The sequence below is a fragment of the Ctenopharyngodon idella genome, chromosome 12, assembly GCF_019924925.1.
Source record: "Ctenopharyngodon idella isolate HZGC_01 chromosome 12, HZGC01, whole genome shotgun sequence".
Lineage (NCBI taxonomy): Eukaryota > Metazoa > Chordata > Actinopteri > Cypriniformes > Xenocyprididae > Ctenopharyngodon > Ctenopharyngodon idella.
Window position 1 is genome coordinate 17,188,888 of NC_067231.1, and position 21,318 is coordinate 17,210,205.

Sequence of the window (21,318 nt, forward strand, 5' to 3'; positions counted from 1 at the left end):
AAAATTTAAGCTGTTATTCAGATATAACGTAATTTGTCCCTTCAGTGAAGTAACCGCTTGTCAAGTTGAACTTGAGAACCGGATCAGTTCGATTCATGAATGAATCGATGTAACTGGAACAAACGGTTCATTAAAAAGATTTGGATCAAAAGAAGTATATTTGTTCGTTATACCTGTCAAGCGAATTACGACATAAATTTCAATAAGATATTGAACGCCCTCAGAAGACTTTTAACACAGTGCATGTGTCATAGGCCCTATCTTGACATTTTTATGATGCCATTGCCATTGTCTTATTGTATAGAAAATAGACCAGTACAATTGTCCCTTTATGTTTCCACAAACGACATACAGAACTGAAATAACCAATAAACACAGACAGAATATTCGATTTTAGGTTAACTGTAACTTTAAGAAGCCATGGTGGTCTGACAGAAAATGTATATGCACCCAGAAAAATCAGGCTCTTTATAATTTATGTATTTTAACAATATTGCATATAAGACTACGGTGTGGCATTTCAGATGGTCCTCTTTGCTGTTCACATCAAAACTCAATATGACCTTCAAAAGTGACCTGCTCCTGTCAGCGCTTGTGAGTGTCTGTCTATCACACATCCCTGTGTTGGCTTGAGTGTATTCCTAGAACTCTTAATCAATACTGAATCATAGACTTCTTGGAAGTTACACTATCAAGCTCAATCCAGCTGCCTTTAAGATATTTAGAAAACATATTTATATTTCTAGCAGACAACTTTGATGTTGAATGTTTGATGAATAGGTCTACTACGTGTTGTTACTGTGTGTCTGGTAGTTGAAATGAAATGAAATGAAATGAAATACACTTTATTGTCCCCAAAGGGGAAATTTGTGTTGGACTCAAGGTGTTTACATTGACAAAATCATTAAATAATTAAATACAATTAAAAAAAAAAAAAAAAAAAAAAATAGTTCACTGCCCACTACATGGATGTCTCACAAAATCCAGCCAGACATGGCGTGCAGAGGAGAGAATGCAACCCGACCCTTACCCTCCCCATTTCTGTAAAAGAGACAGAGCCTGAATGATGAACTGACAACATATAGTATCACAGCCGAGGAGGAGGGAATCTCAAGGTTGGGCCCAGCAATAAGAGGCGAGTGACCTAGAACCTTTTCTATGAACTTGCAGAACAGGCTGCTTGATCCACAAGCACTATTAACCACAAGGGGGTAGAACTGAGCATTAGAGATGACCTGAAGGTAAATTAATAATATTTTTCTTTTAGCCACTACTAAGAATCTACTAAATGTTTGGGTGGCTTGGTTGCTAAAAAAGGTTAGCTATTTCTTGTTTTACCTTGTTTAAGCTGGATGACAAGTCCAGATGAACCAGATGTCACTTGAATACAGTTATTCCATTGTGGCTAACTCAAGACCATGAGGACCTTACTGTGAACTTCAATCTGTTGCGAGGCCCAGATGTCTGGGTATATTTATAGCTCAGTACAGTGTCTTTAAGGCAGGCTCCAACCATACTGAACTCCTACTGGTCCCTACACATTTACACTGACCTTAAGTGTCCCGAACAGGGGACTGAAAAACATGGAACGTATAGCAGGTTAATGCAGAATTAGTATGAAGTACATTACATAATACTGGTGTGAAGTGACTAGTGCAGTAGATTGAGAGATTACATCATATTTTTCTCACACCTACCTCCTTTCTTCCTCAATCAAAGCAGATTTTTAGTTATTCAGAGGTCTACTGCAGATAAACTGCACCCATTACCATTTTTACCTGACTTCAACAGAACACTGCAGAGACGAATGACAACCTAACTCTTCCTTCAGTTCCAGTCATGCAAGATCCATTTTCTCAATGTCTGATTATAAATGTAGTGCATTATCATATCTTAATTGTTCTAGCTAAGTGCTTTTTTAAACTGTTAGCATGATGCTAAGCTAGTAGGCTAAGCTAATAGCCTGCTAAGCAAAGGCCAACTAAAAACACAAAAAAAGTTTTTTTTTTAGCACTTGTAATACAATGTAAAATGTAATTTTTAAAAATGTTAAACATTTTGAGGATTAATTTAGCTTCATGAATATTATTTTAAGACCAAAAAAATCCACCCCTTGAAGATAAATCTCAAAATACAAATTTCATGGAGGTGATATTTAAATTTCACATCGAAAAATTTCAATATCAAATTTATTAGAACCAATCTGGTGTCATGGTGTGCTAAATGAAAAAGGAAATCAGGAAAACAGATTACACATACAACACTTTTATTTTTGAATATTAAGACAATGAAGCATAAGCCAAGAGCACCAAGAGTGACAGCTACTGGTGAAAGAGGGGCATGTGGAGCCCCCCCACCCCCAAAAACAGCAAACTGTAACCCAAAGTCAAACAAAATAATACAACAGAGCAACTTAGTAACAGCCTGGGAGTAGGGACCATTAACTGTACATAAGAGAGAATGAAGGAAAGGTAAGATAAAGGACATTGAGTGCGAGTAATTACATTGTACAGTACAAACCTTGGGCAGTGTATAAAAAAAAAAATTAAAACATATAAGATGGTGAGAGACAGTGATATCCACCTCACTCCACAGAACCCATGGTGTATGTTTCAGCAAGTGTTTTGAGGGGCTAGTCCCAAGGGTCCAATCAGAAATACGGAGGCAGGTCATGGGTGGCGCAATAGTCATCTTAAGTGTAATCATTGTCAAGTGTTGTCATCATGGCACCCAGTTCTAAACCTCACCTTCAGCCCATTCGAACCTTAAGGTAACACAGTTACCATGGTGATGCTTGTGACTTATTCAATCTGAAACAGATCCAACAAAATTTAATACAAGTCAGTCTTTTATTTCTGTCTAAACATTGCTGAACACAACCTCCCTTTGTGTACAGAAACGTATCAAATAATATTGAACAGAAAACTTTTCCTGTTGGTAATGTGCAAGGCTCTGCACATAAAATGGCTTGCAACATTCTCTCTAACATTTTAACATAGTATTGTTATTTTCTAGAAGAAATTCCGGCTAGGCTATTGACAGGTGTATATCTTGTGAGGACACACACTGCCAATCTAAGCCTCAGTATCATATCTGAGAATCATGACCTTTCATCTTGCTTTGTGGTGATCTGTGATGAAGTCTCCATCTATGCACATTTTTATGTGCTGACCGATCACTTGAGTCAATCATACACCTGATGGTGTATAAATATTTAATAATCACATTTAACTGTACTGTTCTGGTGAACAGATAAACAGCAAATCCAGACCTTAACAACTTGGGATACTAAAATATGGGGGAATAAAACCTTTTTGTTCACAAATTCTTCGAACTTCCTTTCAGCACACAATAACACACTTGTATAAAAAACATAACTAATGAATACGGTTATGTCGCATTTTGCTTTAATTTGCTGCAGGATGCAAATTAACCAGACTGGGGACAACTGAATTTGGGTTTCTTGAGGAAAGGGGGAAGTATTTACGAAAAGGCACTTCTGAAAGTTAATCCATAGAGTAAGCCAATGAGCACCTTTAGGGTCTAAAACTAGGCCTTTTTTTAAACTTCAAAATGTTTATTTTGGAACATTTTAGCAATAATTTTGTGAGAATCACATTGATGATTTTTCACCAAACTTAAACCTTTGGTCACATTTATCTATAGTTTCTCTCACACACTTTTATGACACACTGCACCAACATCCTATGTTGTCGTGATGTGAATAGAATGATTCTAACCTGAAGACAATTTCAATGGAGAACTATTTCTCAGACAATTCACATCAGTTTTCACATGGGTCACCATTATAGCTAAGCCCAAGAACATTATTGCATTTCTTTACAGTTACTAATAATAAAAATATTTTATTTTAAAAATCTGTATATTATATTATATATATATTATATATATATATATATATATATATATATATATATATATATATATATATATATATATATATATATATATATATTAATCCATTATGCCTTTAGTAAAACTAGGGAAAACTAGGGGGGAGAGAAGAGGCATCATGATCCTCTGCTCTGCCCCCATCTGACTGAGCAAATGCTCCACCCCTGATGAAAATTGGTACACACAGGTATAGGTAGGTACACGTCAAGTTTCACGGGTTAGTGCAGTGAGGAGTGTCTGGAGCAAAGCCAAGCATGACACTTTTACAGGTGAGCAGTAAGCAGGACAGCTGGCCCCTTCAGATGCCATGTCAACCTGAAACCTGCTTCACAACCATCATACAAGCCGAGGCTCTGTCTAAATTGCACTAATTTCACCCACACCCTACAGAGAGAGAGAGGTGGTGAGGGAGATCAAACCACACAGTGGTTGCAGTGATGTCACCCCAAAGTTCTCTCCTCATGTCTTTGAATTCTTCCCAGGATGATCCTGACATCCTTTCTTGTGCAAGGAAAAAGACTCGACAGGATAACGTGCAGGAAGACGACTTTAAATGCATCAGGATAGACTGTGGATTAATGTTGCCCGGGAGGAGCGTATAACAAAACTTTTCAAGTCAGCAAAAGTCTCTTACGGTTGACTGAGGTCAGGGTCAGTGCAACACACACATACACACACACAAGCACACAAAGCTGGTTATAGTTGCACTGTATACCCTGCTGTTTAGGTGTTGTGAGCCTGAGCTTAGCATTTGGCAGTTCTACCTGATCGCATCAATTGAAAACAAGTCAGAAAGATGTAAGAATCAATAGTAATATCCCTAGCAGTATTCAAAACACATCACACATCAGCACCAGGCCCATGAAAAGGATGTCTCACGGTGCCACTGACACTCAGTGTAGGAAAGGTCATTGGAAAACATGTCTTTTCCAATTAGACCACTGTTAGTAACAAATCCACTGAATGCACCATATGATGAACTTAATGGTTTAGATGTATGCACACTGCTTAAGTCAATGGTTCCCAATCTCGGTCCTGGCACCCCCGCCCCCCAATCCCGCACATTTTGTATGTCTCTCTTCTATGGGGAGGGGGCACCAGGACCAGGAATCGCTGGCTTAAATGTGATTTAATCTTTTTTGAGACTAAACAAATGGGGTAAACAGCACAAGAGTTATACATATGTCCTTTTCTCTTAACTTCTATTTGAAATCCCTCATTGTAGTTACAGAAATTCAAGTGTGGATGTGACTGATTCTAAAGTGATCAATAAGCTGGTCTTGGCCTACTCTTAGCCAACAATGTGATTATACTCCATTTATTTAAATTCCAAACCTTCCTCCTAGTTGCTTAACAAAAGAATCTGCTAAACTTAAATGTACTAAAGATTATTCATCAATTATTAAAATCATTTAAATTAAGCAGGTCTCATAAAACAAGCCACCTTGACCCAATTCCAGTGGCACTGATGGGGTCACCTCAAAACTTACTATTTCCTGTTTAGAGCAATGTGGGTTAGACAAAGTGAGTGTAGAGTGTTTATTCCTGTATATAGGAGGGTGTTTATGCCTAACAACAATGGTCCCAGTGTAGCAGGTTTATGTATTGCCTTTGCTGCACCCACTAACATAAGCACAGTTAAGTTAAAGTGCTCTTAATCAGTGCCAAAATTCAAGGGCACTAATAGACCATTCACAACGATACAAAAAAGACGATACAGAATTAGTCACCCCCCCTGTGCAATTAGTGGTAGGAATTAATGAATACAAAACATATTGACAGCAACAGAACGCAGAGTGTGAGTAACAATGTTTTTTGAAAACCAAGCGCTCTCACACACATCATCACCACATCATGTTGTCGTCCTTAATCGCTTCCCAGAAGCGTAAGGAAGCAGAACATTACAGAGCCCTTCTCTCCACTGCAACGCATTCCCAAAAGCTGTCTAGATACAGTTTAAGGTCAATCCATCTTTCATGGATCTCTCTGCCTCATTCTCTATGAGCAGGGTAAAAGCCTTTCTATTTCCTGCTCCAGAATGCCTCTTCGAACCATGGAATGAGCACAGAATGTTACCATGGGAACCACTGACAGAGCACCATGAAAGCTAAAGATGATGAAAGAAGCTGGAAAAAGCAATATTTGAAAATCACCCTTCATTTCCCCTCCCCTACTTTGAATAAACACTAACAATGCAATTTTAATGCAAGGGAATTAAGGGCAGGCAGGGAGGTGAACTGAAATGGCATAAACCTCACAGTCAAGCAGTGAAAAATATCTGCAGATCCCCCTTAGGGCAAAGCCATGGGAAGTAGAGTTGTCAAATGTACCGACTTCGGTACCTAGTTGGAACTGAAATTTTAAAAATGTGACGCTTTGAGCGCTGTTGAGCGGATTCGTAAACACCTCTGATTGGCCATTGTGTTCATGGCTCACCAGATATGTCTGTGATTGGCTACAATGATCAACTCACGGGAGCGTTTGAAAGCACACGGAAGTGTTTAATTTTTTGGAAGCGTTTTGAAAGCGGAAGCGTTTGAAAGCAGGCGTCTATCAGCGGACTGGTCTGCAGTAGACGCTTGCTTTCAAACGCTCCCGCTTTCAAATACTCCAGTGTGTATCTGAGTAAGCGTTCGGTGAAGAGCGTCATTGATGACAATTTAGAATATTTTTGAAGCGCTGATCATTGAAGCCAATCACAGACATATCCGCGTCAACACAATGGCCAATCAGAGGCGTTTACGAATCCGCTCAACAGCGCTCAAAGCGTCACATTTTTAAAATTTCAGTTCCAACTAGGTACCGAAGTTGGTACTTTTGACAACTCTAATGGGAACTGAGGGAGAAGGGGAAATGTGACTAAGACCTCTGCTGTGCTCTGCTGTGACCTAGTCCATAAGCTGTAGTGAAATGTGCACACTGGAAAGCCACTATATTTGTAATTTCTTTGTTTGTTAGAGTGATAACAAAAAAATTATAGAAGCTTATATGTGTTCAGTTTCAGGTCCCTCCCTTCATACCTCCATCCCCGAACATCCAACCCCTTCCTCCTCCCGTCCCCCAAAAAAACTTGTAATTCCTCCACTTCTGCAAAGTGCTGAATGGACTACTCCTGTTGGAGAGCTGAGAAGGATCTGTCCTGCCTCACTTGGCCTTGACTGGCTCCCTCTCAAGCCAGCGTACACGCACCCTCTGCTTATAGTGATACTCCCTGAGGTAGTCCTGCAGAGCAGGGGGCAATGGTAGTGCCCCGATGCCATCGTAGGTGATCCCATTGCAAATGGCAGCTCGAGCCAGACTTTGCAGGCCAAATGGGAAAGTCCGGTGCAGAGGCACAGTGAGTAACGGCTCAAAGAACATGCAAGCACTAGGGTCCTTGTAGTGCTCCAAGAGTGCTGTGACGGTGGCTGCGTGGAACACGCAGGGGTCGTGCGCATCAAAGCTGAAGTTGTGATTCCACTGCTCGATACGTGCGTGCAACGAGCGGCCGTAGCGGCGGAAGCTAACGGAGAACAGATAGTCTTCTTGAGCCGAGTCTCGCAGCAGAAAGGTGCCCTCGGGCCGACCATCCAGCAGTGCTTCAGCCTCATAGCGGTCCATCACACCCCAGTAGCAGGGAAGTGCTGTGATCTTCAGCAGATCTGGAACCAAGCAGTGGATGTAGTCGATCTGGGTGTGCACTTTCCAAGGCCCCGGTTGCTTGCTGCTCAGATGGCCCTCAGCTGAAGTGTGCCGCTGCTTGGGCCTGCGAGCTTGCAAGCAAAGAGTGGTGGTGTCGTCATCCTCAGAGTCACAGTTAGCTGCTGTTGCCCCCCGGCTATCAGCCTCACCCATTCCAGGGGCCAGCTTAGGTCCCAGCTTATAAAGGGAAGCTAGGGGCGCTGTGATGGCCTCCACTGTGTGGATCTGGGCATCTGGAGGTGGGTCCACGCCTTCCTCGATGCTGAGTCGCCTTCTTTCTCGCAAGCGCTCCTCCTCATCTTCCGGTGAGGCACAGGTAGCCCCACAGGCATCTGAGGAAGAATCCACTGGTGTCACTGTGACCGGTGCCGTGTGCTGTTTAATGAGGTGCCATTTTCGGGCAAGGTCTGATCCTGGTGCAAAGGGGCACGTCTCCAGCATCAGCTCAGTAATTTGTATTTTACGTTTAGGTGGTGGAAGGTGAGCATTTCGAGAGGATGAGCGCAATGGGAGGCACAGGCCCACTGTGTCATGGATCTGCTGGCGTATTGAGCGTGCTGCTCCCGGCTCCAACTCCTCATGGCTACTACCAGTCCCATGTCTGCGTCGAGACCGGCCTGATCGCCGATCTGTGGTCTCCAGAGAACTCTGAGCCTTAGTGGAACACGAGTGTCTCTTTTTTCCGCTCCAAGGTGCATGACGTGAATAAGAGTCTCTGCGGGCTCCCAGGGGAGCATGAGCATCTTCAATATCCTGCTCGACTGTGATCTCTAGTATCTGGGGTACATCTGCTACGCAGTTATGGCCCCGTCGTGACACACTCCCGCTGGTCCTCCATGCCACTAGTGGGAGGGCTGCCACACTGCTAGAGGGACTGGCGGCCTCCAGTGTGCTGTCTCCCTGGGCCTTGTCCACAACGTGGCATACCATGTCTGTTTGCTGTTGAAGCTGTGGTGTTGTTTCAATGTGAGAACCCCCATCTGTGTGGAGCAGAGATTGACATCCCCTCTTCAGGTTGCTCCACACCTTGCCAACCTTCTCCATGAGGTGGGGGCACCTGGATCTGGAACAAAAAGTCAAACTTCCATTAGCACATGATGACAAAAACTAATGAGATGGAAACCATCTAGTTACAAAAAAGTACAAAAAACAAAACAAAAAAAAATCGAGCACAGACACAAGAGTGTGCATGTGGGTGTGAGGGACTGTGGGAGAGCAAAGCCTTAAGTGACTAAGACACCGTTTACACATTCGTACACATTGGATTACACATTCGGGTAATCCAATCACAAGTTCATAATGCTAAATATAGGTGTTAAATGTCCAAAAATGTTTGTTCGTTCTACATTCAGAGCAAGTCAGGAACACTTTGCCCTTGTAGTAAATGTTAATAGATGTAATCTGAACAACAATGAAAGTTGATAGAAATATTTAATTTGTTACATTCATTATTCTTAGTCCATTTGACACATTTATCATTTCTGTCAACAAAAATGGACAAATATTGAAAGCATTGACAAATATATGCAAAAAGAACAAAACGTATCTAACTGTAATAGACCATATTTTTAACACAAAATTTTCCAACATTTTCAAAAATGTCTAAATATTTATTCATTCATTTAAATTAGTGCTGTCAAAATTAGCGCATTAAAGCATGCGATTAATTTTTTCAGTTTAACGTGTTAAACATATTTAATGCAATTAACGCAGCATCCATTTTTTCCATCAATTTGGCTGGTGTTACACTATATGATCATGCTCATATTCACGGAAATGCTTTAAAACCATTCATGTGCCACAATTCAAAGGAGAATGTACTGTTTGTGAATGTCGTGTCTGTGTGACACGACTCGTGCACATAAAGACACGCGCCAGTATCGAGTTCTCTTTTGCGCTTGAACAAACAGTAACACGCAGAATTAGGCCAAAATGTCCATTTTGTCGAGTATCCTCATAAGAGCAGTCTTAAATGAGTTAAATACTATCTTAAATGAAGTTATGAGTTGTGAAAAAATGAGTTGTGAGAAAATTAGATGTACGCCAGTGCGTCATGTTCGGCAGTGGCAGATCTTAAAGTCACAGCACCCTAATAAACCAGTTGCTGTGATGTGTCATTAATGTTAATCAAAAAACAAAGGTAACAGAAAATTGTAGCTTTAAGAATTAATCTATATTGCAGTGAAGACTGTAAAGTGTTTGAAAACTTTATTCAATTTCTGTATATTTCCAATCTGTTAGACAGGTAGGAAGGCCACAGGTAAACATTTATATAATGGGTTTATGTGAGGATTGTTTTAAGTTCACTTAAATTAAAAGTAATTTTTAAAGCCTAATAAATATTGAAATGTATAGCTTTTAGTTATACTAATGTTGAATGTCTATAATTAATTTAAAAACAAAAAAAAAAAAAAAATCAATTTCACAGAAACATCAGTACCAGTATTAGTATCAGTGATACTGGCCTTTATTCATAAAAAGATACCATTAAACAAATATTTAAAATATGTAGAAGTATATACATGAGAATGGCAATGATGTGTCTTTTGGTCTCATCTTCGATGGAATCAAAAATCTGTTTGATCGACAAAACTGGAAAAGCCCATACTTATACAATCACCAGACATCACAGAATATTTTCTGTATACTTCCTGCAGTTGCAGAGATCATGAGAAACATGCATAATTGAATCTCAGTTAAGATATTAGCATATTCAAATAGCAATAAGCAGAGATCATGTTAAACTTACTTATTACAACTGAAATGTTTATATTTTATGTGCTTTAACAACATGCAGTGACATTCACTCATGAAGAGATGCAATCACAACTGGCCACAGCAGACACATGTTAATTTCAGGTGTATACAGCAATCTTTCTTGGTTGAATGACCACTTGGAATCAGATCGCTCGAGACGGATGTTAATACCAGGTGTAAACAGGGCCTAAGTGATTAAAGTGTTGCCAGGCAGACTCACTAAGACTCAAGGCCAGCGCTAAAAATGAACTCATGGAACTGCTCCCAGTCAACATGCTGCCGTGGGCTGAGTTACAATGCCGGTCTGGGCCTGTCTTTTTCTGACCCGCCATAGTGGAGCACTCAGCAGTTAATGAACTGAGAGGTTTTGCATGAGCTCTGTAAATCCTTCCTTAATCATTATGTAGCCACTAAAGAACCATTGATTTGGCTTTGGCTTTAATAATCTTAAAAACAAACGCTCATACACTCTTCCTGAATATAAGCATGTATTTGGGCTAATTCATTAACTGTTTATCCACTACTAGCAAATGTAAAGGCAACACCATGATAGACCAGACCAAATGTCAGAACAGGCCAAATATAGGTCAGCATAAAGTCAGCAGTGAATTGCCTCCAGGTGAAGCATGAGCTCAAGGACTGCTTGTGCTCAGAAAAATTATCTTCTTTATTGAGCACATGTACTCTGGCTAACCCATCTTTTCACAGGATGAACTTTCCACCAATGAACACAAAGCTGTAAAAACCTATCTAAGTCCATGGAAAAACAAAGTCAAGAGTGATTAATAAAAATAAAAAAAATAAATAAAATAAAATAAAATAAAATAAAAAGGTACCCCTTTTTATGTAAGGTAAAAAACATTATTGCATCAGTTTTGCACACAATCAAAAACCAAGACTTTAAATTATTTAACGCGAAATATGTCACAAAAAGAGAATACGGAACAAGAGAGAAAAACTTCCATAAATAATTAATGATAGTTCATCAAGTCTGATAAAAAAAACAACAGAATGTAGGTCATGTGGGAGAAAGCTACAGTGTATTATTCACCTTTTCTCAGATGGTGGCAAGGAAGAAGAGGGGTGTCATGTTTTTATTTTTATTTATTTTTTTTAAGAGGCTGCTGGGTGTCGTGTATATGCACTACAAATTTGAGTTCGACAAAATTATGACTTGTGATGCCGATACCAGTCATCAATTTTCTGTCAGCGTGGATTCTGATATCGATCAGGGGTGGGAAGTGCAGACAAGGTTGTGCAACATTTAGAACTGAATCTGAATTGAGGAATCAAACAAGAAGCAGAATGCAGGTAGAGTTGAAAAGCTTAAAATTGAAAAACAATTCAGTAAGATTTTTAACACTGCTTCTCTAGGTAAAATTAAAGAATTTATTTTAATTTACAAAGGCTTGTTTACAGTGTTGTAGTACTCCAGTCTGGATAAGTATGGACTCAAGTCCATCTCAAGACCCAGTCAGAGACTATATTTTTATATGACCAGTCAAAAACAGTACCAGTAACAGTACCAAGTTTAACGGTACAAGACATTAGGAAAATGTCTACATAAATATGACAAAAAAATGACATATGGACTATAAATGCCATTTGTGCAGTCACATTACATTGCTAAAAAGTTATTTTCATTCTTTTCCACTTGGCAAATAGTATTTTCAATGGTTTCAAACAAATAAAACATATGTAATTTTCCCTATAAGGTAAACATATATTGTACGATGTTAATGGAAACAGATAGGCCTTATTTTCGCAGTGTAAATACTATTATCTGACTCAGCGTGTCATTGACAAAACATTTTTTTTTTAAAAAACATGCAAATTTTACCATTTCCTTTCGATTCTATCCTTCAAACACAAGTGTATTTTTCATAATGTTGGGAGGATCTCAGAAGAAGTTATCATAAGGCTACTGTCTGCCTGCACACAACATCAACAGCAGTGATTGTACAGTACTGTCATCTGACCTTTTCAAACTGACCAATGGATCGTTCTAAGAACCGAATTAATTCAGCAGTGTCTGCCATAAATATCAGAGTCAAGTGCACATCATTGATTATTGTTCTCGTGAGAAATATTTTCTCAGAACATGGGTTCTGAAATTTAGTTTAAAGAGGAATTATCAAGCGCCTAGCACTCTTCGCTGTCATTAAAACTTACTACAGGAAACGTGTTCAAAAGCAGTGCATCCACTACCAATATTATCTAATATATCTAAATTCATATATTTTTTGTTTAACTTCTGGATGACTATGTAATTTGTGCTAAACATTAATGAGAGTGGAATATTTAATCTAAATGTGTATATCAAAATGAAAACAGTTTAAAATCAGTCTGGGTAAAACTTTACAATAAAGTTCATTAATTAACAACATTAGTTAACAACATTAGTTAACAACATTAGTTAACAACATTAGTTAACATGAACTGCAATTCTACAGAATTGATTAATCTTTGTTAATGTTAATTTCAACATTTACTGAAACATTATTAAAATCAAGAGTGGGTCAGCGATGTGATCTGATCCTGTCTTGAGCTTATCCAGTGATTTTTTTTAGTGAGTGCAATGCACAAGGTGGAACTAATCCAGCCAATCACAGTGCAGATGGTATAAACGGATAAATCTTGTAATCACTTGCATCAATGTTGTGTTGTGTAGTATGCATGCTGCTATAACAAGATGCCGACAGATGACAACTACGGATGCACCAAAATTTCGCCTATTGAAAATTTTCAGCCAAAACACCCATTTTTGGTTTTGGGCCAAACAGATGTTTAATTAGCGCTTCTCCGATAGCATGTTTTGACTGTGTTCAGTGTCTATTTGGATAAGCTAAACATGTCAGCTGTGTGGACACGACCTCTAGATTGACAATATTAATTTCTTGATTTTAATCTGTAATGACATGGTTTCTTAAATCTAAAATCTGTGCTGTTTTTTGTTGATGTGTGAACAAAACTTCACTAAACATTTTCAGCCCAGAATTTTCATTTCGGTGCAACCCTACAAAAAATCTTTGCACCACAGCAATTCAGGTAGTCATACAGTCCTGTAGTGTGAGCTTGTCTTAAAGATCCCTAAAGATTTACTTTTACATTCATTACAGAAAATTGCTATAATTACAAATATAATTTCAATTTCTTATTTTCTTACAACTGGATGAGTTTCAAGCTATATTTAAAAGAGGAAAGGCAAGTCATGATACCCTGTACTAACCCTCACCCTCATTCATGTTTCCAAGTACTGGACATGGTGACATTTTGGCTCAAACAGCATCGGCAAAAACCTGCTGCTCAATGTCAGTACAGCAAATTAGTGCAACGTACAGCAAAAGCATATTAACTCTCAGCATCTTCTTCTTCTTCTGTCTTTTCTGCCCCTCTTCCCTCTTGTTTCCCTCTCTTTATCCCTTTCAAAGCCAGTCTGAGAGCATAAAGGATGACCATAAATCAAAGTTCAGATCTGTCAGCGCAGCTATGGCGACAATATACAACAAGCCTGACCTTTCCCCCAAACTCAGGAACCTTGCTCCACTTCCAGAATGAACTTGCACTGCATAACAACATTTGTAAAATTGTGGTGCAGGGTGGTCAGACGAGTTCATGAAAAGGGTTCACAGAGTTCATTAGGGTGTATTTTATGAAACTGTGTCCTAAATATGAAGTCACGGGTCATTTTTTTTTTTTAACTAGATTCAAAAGTTGCATACATATTGAAAACACTATTGCACAAAAAGTGTTGCGCGAGCAATGTTAGTACTAGTGAAATGATTAGAAATGTGGTAAATTGATATTATATAACCTTGCCTTTGAAAACCAGGTTGGGAGGCACACCAGAGTCAATGTAGATTAACTTCACAGTGCACTCTGGTCTCAAAGGCCAAAACTATCACCTAAAGTCAACCACTTCTCAAAACACACCAGCTGTGGAGATCTTCAACATACTGAATTCTGAAACCCAACAGGCAAAAGACCAGTTGCCAGAACTACAACTCTCTACCATGCCATGTTCATATACTTTTCCATCCATAATGTTTTCTTTCACTCTGCATGTGACACAGGCAAGGCTCACGTTTGGCTGTGGGGCTCCCTTGTGTGGCTAAGAGACAGAACCGCACCCCAAGAGCAAACAAACAAAACTATTTAAAAAAAAAATTGGCTCAAAAACAGGTTGAGACAGCATGTTGGCAAAGGAAGTGCCCCTTCCTCAACTACGTGGAAATCATGCCTAAACAGCCAAGTTCACCTTGGTGCGTTTCAGACACTACAAATTACACAAGAATTTGCCGTTCAAGATTGAATGAGATGCTGAGAATGAATATAAATATTTACTTGCACACTTTTTACATCTATACTACATAACTAATTAATAATATTTGGATTGAGATAAAGACCAATTGAAACAGAGAGCAAAAGTATTCAAGAGAGTCTCCAGATGGGGTCTTTGGGCAACATATACTAAAATCGAACACAAATGTTTCCATACTTATTGGATTAACTTCTTAACAATTAGATGATTTAAAAACATCTCAGTGTTTGGTCTGTACCCCTTTTACTTCAACGAGAGCAGTACTCAAGCTGGATGAACTCCACAAATCTGTGTGAAACCTGATGATCATGTTCCCCAGCATGATTACAATTATCTAAAGGAAAACATCTGACCATCTCAGTTCACATTATCAATGTCACAAATTTGATTACTTAAGTATTACTCTAGAAATCTTAAATGTTTCACTTTATGTAGCCTATCCTGAAATTTAAATTAAACATGAAATATTCTTATCTAAAAAAATTCCCAAACTAAAAACCTCTGAAGTGTTATAAAAATGTAGTAATGTTCTTAATGGAAGTCTAGCTTTTTAGGACATCAAAATTATTTTTGCCTTTTTCAGTATTTAATTAAATTAAAAGAAAAAAAAAAAAAAAGGGATAGGTATTCAAAAAACTGATTCCACTCTTTGTACTTCTATAGCAATACACTGAACTAATAATTAGAGGTTAGAATAAAAATAAATCTTAACTTTTAATTACATAATATTCAGCAAACAATTATGCCAGAACCACCTTAAGTTGTAGTAATTTTGCCTACATTTACATAGTACATTTTAAATTTTAAAACTGCAGTAATGCAGAGCAATGAGATGAAGTTTGTGAGAAAGTACAGAAGTACTAAGAATTGCTTTTTAAAATTTTACATTTAGCTCTTCAGTTCTACTTTTTCAAATGCAGTTTGAATTAGGATGTACATAAATATTAGAGCTGTCAAATTGATTAATCGTGATTAACCACATCTAACAAAAAGTTTGTGTTTTCATAACATATGTGTGTGTATACATATTATTACATACATTAATTTATATATATATATATATATATATACACACCAATATGAAAAAAAAAAAAAAAAACTTTAAGTGTTTACCATTAATTACCTAGACTCTGGTGGGCCGCCACAGTCTAATCTGTCCACACAGTTTCATAATGAACCGAAATTTGTTTCGGTTCACTTCTCATAACATAAAAGTTCTCTAACATTGTGTTTTGCACTATTGATTTTAACATGCATTTGGGAGAAAAACAGCCACCATTACTTTCACATTCACATAATTTCCAACATTTTTGTGGAGATTTGTGAAACATGCGTTTGTAAACCTGTTCTCACAGAGATGGCAGTTTTCCACCAAAATAAAAGCTCAAGGCTGTGTCTCTTGCATGCAAGTGAATAAATTAGGACAAAAATATCATAATTTTAAAATAATATACATGTGAAATATTCATTTTTCATTTACTTTACAGTGCATTTGTTTTACAATATGTATTACTGTATTAGGGATAATTAATAATAATAATAATAATAATATTAAAGTATTATTAATTATATTGTAATTGCTTGGCTTTCTAAAACACCAGCGTGAATGTAATGTATATAAACTGAAGCACTCTATCACCAAAAAAAAAAAGGTTTGAATCCACTTTAAAGTCCAGGTACAAGTCAATGCAAAGACTTTTTACTCCGTTCAATTTGCACACTGAACATAGGTTGAAGCTTCTCATTTTGAACTCTCAAAAGGCACCAGATTGATGTATTTAACTTTAAAATGTTATGTAATTATGTAAAATAGCATAAAAGTATTAACATTACTTAGTAGCTCTGTACCTCCCCGTTTAAATCCTCATTACTCTGCAGCTTACAGAACACTCCGCAACTTAAGTTTCTTCTTTAACCAGTTAGAGCATATTAGTGGATTAATGGATCTGTTCCCCTTGTTCTACCACTGACCAGATGCAGCAGGACCGTCTGCAGATGAATCCTGGCACCAGATCACAAAACACCAGCCCGTTAAATACTATGCTATTCTCTGCTCAGCTTGGGTTTCTGCTACCAAGAACGCTAACAAGCCTTGCCCAGAGCTTCTGCTTCCTGGTAGCGTGGGCCCAGCCCCCTCTGTCCCCCCTAGGTCACCCCCCTTCACCTGATACTGCAGCCAAATTCTACACCAGACATCTCTAGCACCCAAGCGCCAGAAGAGGAAGCAGTCCAGAGCAGCCCACTTCGTTCTCATGCTGGAGAGACACTCTACACAGTCATTTGAAAAAAATATCCACATTCCACACCAAATTCAGTTTCTGTTCACAGACAGATCTTGCCTGTATACATGCCTGAGCTCCTCTGATAAAAGTCTAAGCTCCACATGAGATTGAGAAAGAGCCCCTATCAACCACATACACGTTCAGCAACTGCAGAGACTACTTGACGTAAAGTATGCCCTTCTCAGATGATATGAGAAAACACATTAAATGAGAAAAGCATCTATATTATGTGAAATATGAGTACACTAAGTGGTAAAGTCCTACTGAGAGTTTATGACAACATCCACACCCTGGATGGCAGACAGACGGAGATGATTGTTCTTCCCTGCACAATAGATAAGACAGATAAAGAGCTACTGCACTGGTGTGTTTTACTTTAGGTGCTCTATGAAAAAAGCAGCATCTCGGTTCAACACTACACTAGTCCTTTAAACCGCTAGGAACAATAAAAGCTAAAAGCCACAAATAATACGAATCATGATCCATGTGATAAAAAGAAAACCAAATATAACCACAACTGTTTAAAAGTTTGGGGACAGTAAGATTCTTTTTTTGGAAAGTCATTAATACTTTTATTCAGAAAGAATGCATTAAATTGATCAAAAGATCATCAACCGAAGATACCTTTATAAAGATTTCTATTTCAAATAAATGCTGTTCTTTTGAACTTTCTATTCATCAAAGAACCCTGAAAAATGTATCATGGCTTCCACAAAAATATTAAGCAGCACAACTGTTTCCAACATTGATAATAATAAGAAATGTTTCTTGAGCCCCAAATCAGCATGATTTCTGAAGGGTCATGTGACACTGAAGACTTACGGCTGCTGAATATTTTGCTTAGCCATCAAAGGAATACATAATGTATTTAGAATGTATTAAAAACAGCTTTTTATTGTAATAATTTCACAATATTACTGTTTTTTTTTTTTTTTTATCAAATAAATGCAGCCTTAGTGAACATGAGACTTTAAAAAAGTAAAAAAAAAATAATCTTACAGACCCCCAAACTTTTGAATAGTTAATATACATTTTAATCTCATAATTTCTTAAAATAAATAAATAATTAGAAAATAATAATAAAATGTAAATAAATCTATTAGCATTGATATTTGAGACTAGTATGAACCATAAAATAACTTCCAGGTGGCTAAGTTAACTATAAACTTTATATTAGTTACAGCATTAATTTATGTTATGTTAATTTCAACATTTACCAAAATATTTCTAAAATCAAAAGATAATTCACTATGAACTAACATGAACAATTGTATTTTCATTAACAAGCATTAAAGAGGATTAAATAAATGCTGTAAAAAAATACATTGCTCATTGTTAGTTCATGTTAGCTAATGCATTAACTAATATTAAAAATGAGACCTTATTGTAGAACTACAGTGTCACTGATGTACTTAGTGTAGTGAAGCAGCTTTCTAGGAAACGACTGTTGCAATGGCTAAGCCCCGCTCAAGACAACTAAAATATCTGGGCAGGCCTTAACCTCTGCACACGGAAATATGCCAGCAGGAGTTTGCAGTCTCTCACTCTCTACTTATTGTCTTGCGTGTCAAGAGAATGTATTTGTGATACCTTGAGCTAGCAGATTATATTTCAAAAACTTGTATTCAGAATGAAACCACAATCTTCAGCACTGTGTCAAGAAGTCTGCAAAAATAGAAAATATTCCCAGGCATCCTCAATCTCCACAAACCACACTTTTTGGGAAACAGACCTATGAAATCCAGAGCTATAGTTTTAAGGAGGTTTTATGGGCCTGCTGAGGTTACACTGTATATCTTATGCAACAACGACCCACAACTTCCTTTTTAGGACAGATAGGCATTAAGCCTATATTGAGTAACATTTCCCACTTGATAACATATGGATCAACGACTTTTTGTTCATTTGAACATACATGCTGACCAGAATCAGAAATTAACCAGAGCTCAGGGAAAACTGCCTCCGGAAGTTACAAAAATATCCCAGGTATTTAAAATGTGGAGACACAGTAGATTTATCTGTTATTAACATTTGACATATTTTATAATATATATTCTAGGAGGTTCTACTCATAGATTCAGTATGGGTTTTGTTCCTGCACAGATACTGTAGTGACCTGCAGCTGTCATATATTGGTCTCAAAAGCATATTTTAATGTTCCATGTCTTATGATATCTCGTCTTATATGGATAATTTATAGCTTCATATTTAATTTCAAGACCTGATTCACACGTAATGGCCATAATTGAAACAGATTCAATTGAAGTTTTTGACATAAATGAAGAAAATTGTTTTTACATGGTTCGAAATAAAAATTAATACAAAACTTGCCAACATAAAGGTTATATATTTACATTAAACAAAAGTAATTTCTGACAATGATCATGCTCTCTGCTCAAAATTCAAAGATTGCAAATTGCAACCATGATCTATTCTGGTGTGTTGGTGTCCAATTTATCCATTTTACAGTCACAAATGGTTACATGTAAGAAATGTGTTAACAATTACCTTGACAACACAAAGGTTTATGTCATTAAAAGTAATCATACCACAGAACTGAATTCAGGTTGGTTTTACTCAATGGCCAAGCATTTCTATTGTTTGATATGTCATGTAATTTCAGAAGATGTCATGGGATACATCTTATTGTATTTGCCAATGTGCTTAAAAATCGGCCCATGCAAATAATTAGAGGCCGTATTTCACTAATATGCATTAAACTGTGATAAATGGTATAGGCTTTTGCAATAACACAGCAGCGAGTCTAAGTAGATAACGTTAGCCAATCCAGACCTGGAAATAGCGGTATTTTTCTAGATGCCTTCATGATTCCACTCCACATTTTACCTGATATTAAAACTACCATGAATTATATGTAGACCATAAATCTAAGTCTCTGCGGAATAACTCTTTTAAGTGTCTCTATACATTTCTTCTGGTTGCTTTAGTTCAACCGGCTTCGGACATTAGAGAAAAAGGGTCCGACTGAAAAAAAAAGCTAGTTAAAAAGCCATGGAACATGCGCGATAACATAAAATAATCGATGCGCATTCACAACACACGGAGAGATAAACTCACCGATCCTTTTGTCGTGCTCTTTTATTGCTTTTTCGGGTGTCTTCTTTTGTTTGCGAAAAAAATGCTATCAAGAATAGTCGGGTAGATTTTCCCGAGGCTAGAGACGGTGGTGGATAAAACACACGGACGGGAGACGACTGGGACCATAACTGCGATAATCGAAAAGCAAGCAGCAAAACGATGTGTCGATGAAATCGTAAACATTTTATATTTTGTATTTACATGGCCTACGATCCCCTCATCCCGTTGGCATTTCTTTCCCTGACGGCCGATATGGTCGCCAAGTGCAGCAGAGAAGAGAATCAGGAGAGGTGGTGGCAAAGCTGCTTTTGACTGACATCAAGGGACTCCAATTGCGCGAAGTTTTGTGTTCCGGCGGATACGGATGGGGAAAGACTTTGGAAGAAAGCGTCACTTCCCCGCTCGAATTCCAGCTAGTGATGGGAAATCTGAATCAATTCCGCAAATCGGTTCTTTTGAACAGTTGGTTTCAAAGAGTCAGTTCAAAAATGATTCAGACGTTCTTTTACGTAATTACGCCAAAACGTGGTGCCGACATCCCAACCGTAGGCACGTTTTGCAGTTTAATAGTGTTTCTTTATTATGTTTTATTATTAATTGCATAAGAAAACAATAAATAATATAGCCTACTTTGTGTAACTACTATTGTAGACTATTTCCGTTTAGTTTGTTACTTGCAGCCACAATTTAGCTAATTTAATAATTTTTCATTTGCTTTACGTACTAAAACGAATTCACATTTTTACAGGTTTTGCACGTTTTAATTCAATATTAAATTCAAAACTATTTCGTATGTTGATAAAACTAAATTGTAAACATATTTCAGTTCGTTTAATTTGTAAAATGGCTAGTATTAAAGTACACTAACTTACTTTTCACCTCATCAAATCCTCGGTTCACTTTGAGTAGTTCTTATTATCTGCTCAATCTGATCAGTTCACAGTTTACTGCTGCGAATCGGGCATGTCCGAACAATTTGAGTTCCCGGACCTATTCAGTTCGATAAACGAATCGTGGAGACAGCTGTGAACCGGTTCAACAGATGCATAAAAATAGAGAACCGATTCAAAAGATTGACTCGTTCACGATTCAGACGTCACTTAATCCAACCCAGACACAGTAGTGATGGACGACAGCCTCAGGATTTAGCTAGTTGCTTGAGTGGCAAGATATAAACACAAATGAACTGTCTGTACTGACAACATAAAAGCAAACGCACGCGATAGGATTGTAACTTGCATAACGTGTTTTGATTCTTTATCT

The 21,318-nt window shown here is 37.7% G+C and overlaps 1 protein-coding gene across 3 annotated transcripts; it reads right to left on the minus strand.

The window, feature by feature from the left end:
• Positions 1–2,249: 2,249 nt before the first annotated feature.
• socs5a (suppressor of cytokine signaling 5a) lies at positions 2,250–21,081 on the minus strand. 3 transcript variants are annotated; one of them, XM_051914790.1, is made up of 2 exons: positions 20,928–21,081; positions 2,250–8,659 (listed from the first exon to the last, which is right to left on the minus strand). In XM_051914790.1, the coding sequence occupies exon 2, from the start codon at positions 8,638–8,640 to the stop codon at positions 7,060–7,062; it is 1,581 nt and encodes a 526-aa protein (XP_051770750.1). In that variant the 5' UTR covers positions 8,641–8,659; positions 20,928–21,081; the 3' UTR covers positions 2,250–7,059. The 3 variants fall into 3 exon arrangements, with proteins under 3 accessions (XP_051770750.1, XP_051770749.1, XP_051770748.1); XM_051914789.1 differs by lacking the exon at positions 20,928–21,081 and adding an exon at positions 20,257–20,421; XM_051914788.1 differs by lacking the exon at positions 20,928–21,081 and adding an exon at positions 20,035–20,413.
• Positions 21,082–21,318: the final 237 nt, after the last annotated feature.

What these genes read in the sequence shown, in the direction of transcription:
- socs5a (XM_051914790.1), bottom strand. Translation starts at nt 8,640, where the DNA reads ATGGAGAAGGTTGGCAAGGTGTGGAGCAACCTGAAGAGGGGATGTCAA.